At 39.4% G+C, this 8,256-nt stretch overlaps 1 protein-coding gene across 1 annotated transcript in view; it reads left to right on the top strand.

The window, feature by feature from the left end:
- The window catches only part of LOC133534883 (sodium-dependent neutral amino acid transporter SLC6A17-like), a 66,015-nt gene extending 57,882 nt beyond the window's left edge, over positions 1-8,133 (top strand). Inside the window, exon 12 of the mRNA XM_061874190.1 lies at positions 983-8,133. Coding sequence (XP_061730174.1) covers positions 983-1,381 — 399 coding nt within the window. The 3' untranslated portion in view covers positions 1,382-8,133. The remainder of the gene's footprint in view (positions 1-982) is intronic.
- The last annotated feature ends 123 nt before the right edge of the window (positions 8,134-8,256 follow it).

Consider the following 8,256-nt stretch of genomic DNA (forward strand, 5'->3'; position numbering starts at 1 on the left):
TGGTTTAGTATGTAGGTTAGTAGAATGTATTGTAAGTGGGCGGGTGGCTTCACGGTGGAAGAGGGGTTAGTGCATCTGCCTCACAATACGAAGGTCCTGCAGTCCTGGGATCAAATCCAGGCTCGGGATCTTTCTGTGTGGAGTTTGCATGTTCTCCCCGTGAATGCGTGGGTTCCCTCCGAGTACTCCGGCTTCCTCCCACCTCCAAAGACATGCACCTGGGGATAGGTTGATTGGCAACACTAAATTGGCCCTAGTGTGTGAGTGTGCGTGTGAGTGCTGTCTGTCTATCTGTGTTGGCCCTGTGATGAGGTGGCGACTTGTCCAGGGTGTACCCCGCCTTCCGCCCGATTGTAGCTGAGATAGGCGCCAGCGCCCCCCGCAACCCCGAAAGGGAATAAGCGGTAGGAAATGGATGGATGGATGGATGGGTGGGTGTTAGGTACTTATGTTGGAAGATAGCTAGTTGGTAACTTGTGTTTGGTAGGTCGCTAAGTCACTAGATGGACGTGGTAGGTAGGCCGATAAATAAATGGCTTATGGGGGTAGATCCTAGATGGGTTTTGTAAGTAGGTACTATAGGTAGGAGGTAAAGAGGTGGGTCGCGAGGTACTTACTGTACGTGTGTAGAAAGTTAGGTATGTATTAGGTAAATGGTTGGGTTCAGTAGATAGGTAAGTTAATAGATGGGTTTGGTGGGTGATAGGACAAGTTGGCAATTAGGTAAGTAAGAGTAGTGGTCTGGGAGTTATGTCAGTAGACAAGTAAGTCTTGATGGTGGTTTGTAAGTTAGGTGGATAAGTAGATGGCTTTGGTAAGTAGATACGTCATCCAACGGGTTTAGTCAGCAGGTAGTTATTTAGGTAGGTAATTAGTTGGATTAGTAGGTTGGTAAGGAGGTGGGTAAGTTAATGTGCATCTTAGGTACATTTCACTTCTATCTTTACCTATTTCATGTCCGACAAACCATGTGCGTTTGCAGGCCCAGGAGCGCTTTGAGAGCTACCCCTTGTGGGCGCTGGTCATGTGCTTCGCCCTCATCGTCGTGGCCATGCTTCCTCTCCCTGTCGTCTTCATCGCCCGCCACTTCAACCTGATGTCAGACGGCTCCAACAAGCTGTCCGTCTCCTATCGTAAGAGCATGATGAAAGACATCTCCAACCTGGAGGAAGAGAACGAGGCCCGGTTCATCCTGGGCGCCAAACCCGGCGACACCCCAGCGTCCGTGCCGGCACGCAAAGCCTACTTGGCTCCTGAAGGAGGAAAAGCCCTGGACCCCAACTCCTTGTCTCCCAACAGCTGCTATGGAACAGGCTACCAGAATGCTGCCATCAGCCCCACTACGCCGACCACTCCTACCACGCCCGAGTCGGACTTTTGATCGCGTCCAAACACATCTCATATTTCTAACACCAAGCATCCACTTGTGGTCATTGCCCACTATCTAATAGCATTATTGTAGCAGTCCAATCTATATCCATATTGCAGCACAGGTAAGGTCATCTATAGATAGATTGATTGATCTTTGTTGTCATTGCACAAATACAACAAAATGTTGTTTTCAGCACAAACTCGTTCAAGATTAGACAAACAAACAGTGTACAGCCGGCTTGGGCAATTATTCTGACTCGGGGGCCACATTTAGAGAAAAAAATGTATCTGGAGGCTGGTATATCTATTCTTTGGGACACTAATACTAAACTTCACAATAATGTCTGATTGAATGCTAAAAACTTTATGACTGACCGCCTTAAAAAACGTAATGGAAATTTACTTTTTTTCTATGAACGATAAAACACTGAATGTTGACAAAATATGAAAATCACACCCCCTTTCGATTGAACTATTTTACAATCAAGTGAAACGCAACAAAAATTCAACAAACAGTGAAATGTAAACAAAGGGTACAAAACAAACCCATCTACAGTCTGACACATCTGATATATCATTAAGCTTTAGAACTTTGTTGTGAAAAGCTCCTTCTGCGTCTGTGGAAACGCTTCCCGCCCACACTGCTCGGTGCCTCTTCTTAGCTGCTGTGACATAGATTACCATAGTAACTAATTAGATTACCATGGTAACTGGTATATCATCCATAAGCGCAGATTCCAACCATTGAAATACTTAGTATAGTTGAAGACTTACGGTCATGAGAAAACATCACTGTACATCATAATGGCAGCTACACTTTCCCTCTTAATGATCTAAAAAAAAATATTTGGGAATGTCTGGCGGGCCAGATTGAAAAGCTTAACGGGCCACATGTGGCCCCTGGGCCTGAATTTGCCCAGGTCTGGTGTACTTACAGAACAAGAATGCTGATGGGTCGCCACATGGCGCCCAGTAAAAGATGGGTAAGATGACTGAAAAAAAATACAATCTTAGACTATGCAGTGTGTACTGTACATACATGAAAGCACCAAGCACTGAACATAAAATGATTAATATTTACAGAGTATCATAAACTTACTCCAAAAGCTGCTTTAAAGACACATTCACTTAATTTCTTCAGACAGTGGCCAGGCAGGCAACTGGAGTTTTATTTAATCTACTGCAATGTTTTGTCACTATAGCTCACATGTAGACATGGAAAAAATACGTTGTTATACTTAATCTGATGTAAATGATAAGACAGTAAAGATGCACCATTTACAGTATAGTTGTGGCATAAACTACATTAACTACAAAACCCAAAACCAGTGAAGGTGGAAAGTTGTGTAAATGGTAAATACAAACAGGTTGAAAATAAGTTGAAAAGGATTTGCATTTTTTTTTTTTTTTAAACAGAATCAAATTATTTGCAAATCCTTTTCAACTTATAGATGGATGGATAGTACTTTATATTCAATAGAATGGAGTGCAAAGACAAGATATTTAATGTTTGAACTGAGAAACGTTGATATTTTCTCCAAATATTAGCTCATTTGGAATTTGTTTCAAAAAAGCTGGCACAAGTAATAGTAATAATAATAATAATACATTTCATTTATAAGGCGCCTTTCAGGCCACTCAAGGACACCGTACAAAATCAAAACAATAAAATCAAATTGAATAAAAACAACAATAATAACAACAACAGAGATAGATAAGATAAGATGATTACAAAGAATAAGCAGTCTGTGTTTTGAGTCTTGACTTGAAGAGGAATATTGAGTCCAAGTTACGAAGGTCTGGTGGCAAAGAGTTCCAAAGATATGGGGCAGTGCGGCTGAAAGCTCGGGCACTCATTGGGGGACAGTTTAAATAAGGGGACAGCGAGATGGATAGATGAAGAGGATCTTAGGGAACATGAGGGCGTGGCGACATGGATCAGGTCAGAGAGATAAGATGGAGAGACGTTATAGATGGCTTTGAAAGTGAAGATAATTATTTGAAAGTGAATACGATGTTTGATGGGTAACCAGTGGAGTTGCTGCAGAACAGGGGTGATGTGCTGGATTGAAGGGGTTCTGGTGATCATCCCGGCTGCAGAGTTCTGGAGAAGCTGAAGTTTGTGAAGAGACTTGTGAGGGAGACCAAACAGGAGAGAGTTGCAATAGTCCAGGCAAGAAGTGACCAGGCTATGGACTAATATGGCAGCAGTATGTGGGGTAAGGGATGGGCTGAGACGATTAATGTTCTGTAGATGAAAGTAAGCAGACTGGGTGATGCTGTTTATGTGGGCTTGAAAGGAGAGTGTGCTGTCGAGGATGACACCCAGACTCTTGACTTGCGAGGACGGGGAGACAGAGGAATTGCAGAGAGTAACAGACAAGCTGTTGGTTTTGGCAAGTATGGTTTTTGTACCTACAAGTAGGATTTCAGTTTTATTACTATTAAGTTGAAGGAAATTGGATGAGAACCACTGCTTGAGTTCACTGAGGCAGTCTGTAAGGGAGGAAGGAGGAAGAGAGACAGTTGGTTTAGTTGAAATGTAGAGCTGGGTGTTATCCGCATAACAGTGAAAATGTATTTTAAGTTGATGGAAAATATTGCCAAGGGGAAGAATGTAAATGATGAAAAGCAGGGGACCGAGAACAGAGTCCTGGGGGACACCAGAGGAAACGGGAGACGGAGGGGATTTAAATGAACGGAGTTGAACAAACTGAGTGCGGTCGGAGAGATATGATCCAAACCAGTGAAGGGGTGTGCTTGTGATGCCTATGGAGGAGGACAGTGTGTGAAATGGTGTCAAAGGCTGCAGTGAGATCTAAGAGGATTAGGATAGTGAGAAGACCAGAATTAGCTGCCAGGAGAAGATAATTTGTGATTTTTACTAGTGCTGTTTCAGTGCTGTACAGGGGGCGGAAACCAGACTGGAATTGTTCATATAGGTTATTTAAAGGCCTACTGAAATGAGATTATCTTATTTAAACGGGGATAGCAGGTCCATTCTATGTGTCATACTTGATCATTTCGCGATAATGCCATATTTTTGCTGAAAGGATTTAGTAGAGAACATCGACGATAAAGTTCGCAACTTTTGGTCGCTAACAGAAAAGCCTTGCCTGTACCGGAAGTCACAGACGATGACGTCACCCGTTGATGGCTCCTCACATCCTCACATTGTTTTTAATGGGAGTCTCCAACAAAAACAGCTATTCAGACCGAGAAAATGACAATTTCCCCATTATATTGAGCGAGGATTCATGTTTGAGGATATTGATAGCGACGGACAAGGGGGAAAAAAAAAAAAAAACGCGATTGCATTGGGAAGGATTCAGATGTTTTTAGACACATTTACTAGGATAATTCTGGGAAATCCCTTATCTTTCTATTGTGTTGCTAGTGTTTTAGTGAGATTAACAGTACCTGATAGTCGGAGGTGTGTGTTCAGGGGTGTGTTAAAGTGCAGTGTCTCAGGGAAGTTGACGGCGCGGCACAAGCTCAGCTGATCTCCGGTAAGAAGCGACTTTTTAACCACAATTTTCTCAGTGTAACCTGCTGGTTGACATTTGGTTGGGATCCATGTTTGCTTGACCGTGCTCTGATCCATAGTAAAGTTTCACCTCTGTGAATTTTAAACAAGGAATCACTGTGTGTTTGTGTGGCTAAAGGCTAAAGTTTCCCAAATCCATCTTTCTACTTTGACTTCTCCAATATTAATTGAACAAATTGCAAAGGATTCAGCAACACAGATGTCCAAAATACTGTGTAATTATGCCGTTAAAGCAGACGACTTTTAGCTGTGTGCGTGTGCAGCGCTCATATTTCCCAACAGCCCGAGACGTCAAATGTACACGTCATCCTTACGCGACGTTTTCAAGAAAAAACTCCCGGGAAATTTAAAATTGCAATTTAGTAAAATAAAAAAGGCCGTATTGGCATGTGTTGCAATGTTAATATTTCATCATTGATATATAAACTATCAGACTGCGTGGTGGGTAGTAGTGGGTTTCAGTAGGCCTTTAACTGTAGGTGGGAGTGAAGTTGGGAGGAGACAGTTTTTTCAAGGATTTTTTAGATGAATGGCAGATTTGAAATTGGACAAAATTTATTAAAATTATTTGGTGGCAAGTGGCAAACAAGACTGAGAAAGTTGAGAAATGCTCATCAAACACTTATTTGGAACATCCCACAGGTGAACAGGCTAATGGGGAACAGGTGGGGCCGTGATTGATTATAAAAGCAGCTTCCGTGAAATGCTCAGTCATTCACAAACAAGGATGGGGTGAGGGTCACCACTTTGTGAACAAATGCGTGAGCAAATTGGCGAACAGTTTAAGAACAAAATTTGTTCTTTGGGTTTTGTAGAAGCGGGTGATAATCGAAGTGAGGTTGGGTAAATTATTTGTTTATTGTTTATTTTGGGGTGCATGAGAACGTGGAAAGGAAGCTATGTGGTGATTTATTGACAAATATATCGCACAACAAAGCAGCAACAGAACCGATTTTCACTTTTGAAAGCGGTTGGTGCTGGAAGAGGTTGCCTCCAGCTACGGCGGTTAATACCAATATTTTTTGACCGGATACAAGTTTGAGACCCTGGTAGGTATTTGCTTTTGCCATAAGAGGAGACTTTATGGTTAATAAAATAGAGGCGCCTATTGAAGCGTTTATGGGATAATTATTAGAATCAATTGTGGTGTTGACTGATGTTAAATAATTAGCCGCTTGGGGTGGGGTGCATTTATGTGAAGTGTTTATTCATTCAGTTATCTGGGGCAGAGCACCTACGATAGCACCGGCCACTATTTAAGGAAATACACTGTTATGCAATAATTGTTATACAGCAATATAACAATAATGTGCTGATAATGTATGACATCATCATCCGGCACACACTTTGTCATCGCAGGAGGTCGTTTTTCTACACCAAAGAATAAGAAGCACACACCTAAACACTTAAAATCTTCGTTTTCTTATACAAACATAGTACAAAGACACATTTAAGTGCAAAAGCACAAAATAGTTGACATTAAACTGTGCACTACAATGCACTCATTGTGTATATGGAAGCATAAGTGATGCTTAATATTAAGTAAAATAATGCAAGCACAAAAGGTGCGCTGTACTAAAGGATTGTGCAACATCATCAACATGACACCAACAGTATTTAATATACTAAACATGCATTACACTGCACAAACACATTTATATTTAATATACTAAACATGCATTACACTGCACAAACACATTTATATTTAATATTATAAACATGCATTACATTGCACAAACACATTTATATTTATTATAAACATGCATTTACATTGCACAAACACATTTATATTTAATATTATAAACATGCATTCCATTGCACAAACACATTTATATTTAATATTATAAACATGTATTCCATTGCACAAACACATTTAAGCGCCACATTCACTTGTATTGATTGTAATGAAAGCTGCGGATTGTAAACAAGAACTTTTATGTTACGAGGCGAATAATCACATTACATATTAGATTTTTTTTTTTTAAATTAAGTTATTAAAATGATTTACACACAATATGTATACGCACATATATATACACACATTGTTATATACAAGAAAAAAAATATACACAAACACATACACACACATATATGTATACATACATATGTATATATACATATATACGTACATATACATATATGTGTATGTATGTATATATACAGATATATGTACATATACATATATGTGTTTATATATATGTATATATCATATATGTGTATATATACATATATATATGTATGTATACATATACTGTATATGTATATATACACATGTGTATATATATGTGTGTATATATATATATACATATATGTGTGTGTATATATGGGTATATATATATATATATATATATATATATATATATATATATATATATATATACATATATATACATATATGTGTGTATATATACATGTGTATTTTTTACATATGTATATGTATATATATATATATATACACACACATATGTATGTACATACGTTTATATGTATATACATATATATGAATGCATATACATATAAATATATGTTTATATAGAGTCTTTCTGGGTGGAGTTGTTGTCCCCGTGACTCCGTGGGTTCCCTCCGGGTACTCCGGCTTTCTACCACTTCCAAAGACATGCACCTGGGGATAGGTTGATTGGCAACACTAAATTGGCCCTAGTGTGTGAATGTTGAGGCGGGGACTTGTCCAGGGTGTACCCCACCTACCGCCCGTATGCAGCTGGGATAGGCTCCAGCACCCCCCGCAACTCCAAAAGGAATAAGCGGTAGAAAATGGCTATTTGTGTGTAGTGTTGCTCAATGGAATTATATATTTTTTCTAGTGTGTGCTCTGGTAGTAATGCAGTATTGCAATGTTATGTAAATAATGGTTTTATTGTTATCCTTTATTTTGTCAGCAAGCGTTACATGATGACTTACACACTTTATTGTGTTTTTATTTGTTAAAGCAATAACCTTTTCAAATGCAGGAATGTGACTAAAGTAAAATATATAATGACAATACAACAAAATGGAAAGTGTACAATAGATATTCCTTGTCTGTGTGTATGCACTTTATATTCTAGACTTCCTTTCGGCTGACGGGTGTTGCTGAGCACAAACTGTATACAGTATTCTCCTCAGTCATGATGATTGTATTATGATGACCATTATTGTAGAATGGAAGTGTGGTTTCACTACAAATACCAATAAAGATCAGATGAAATGCTTCACTTGAACGAATCGAATCCCCTTGTAAAAATAGGAATACAGTAGAAGATCATATGACACGCCTGGCATTCATTTTTCACGCGAAAGAGGGTCCTACACATGTTTGATCTGCATATGCAAATGAA

The sequence above is a fragment of the Nerophis ophidion genome, linkage group LG16, assembly GCF_033978795.1.
Source record: "Nerophis ophidion isolate RoL-2023_Sa linkage group LG16, RoL_Noph_v1.0, whole genome shotgun sequence".
In the NCBI taxonomy this organism is placed as follows: domain Eukaryota; kingdom Metazoa; phylum Chordata; class Actinopteri; order Syngnathiformes; family Syngnathidae; genus Nerophis; species Nerophis ophidion.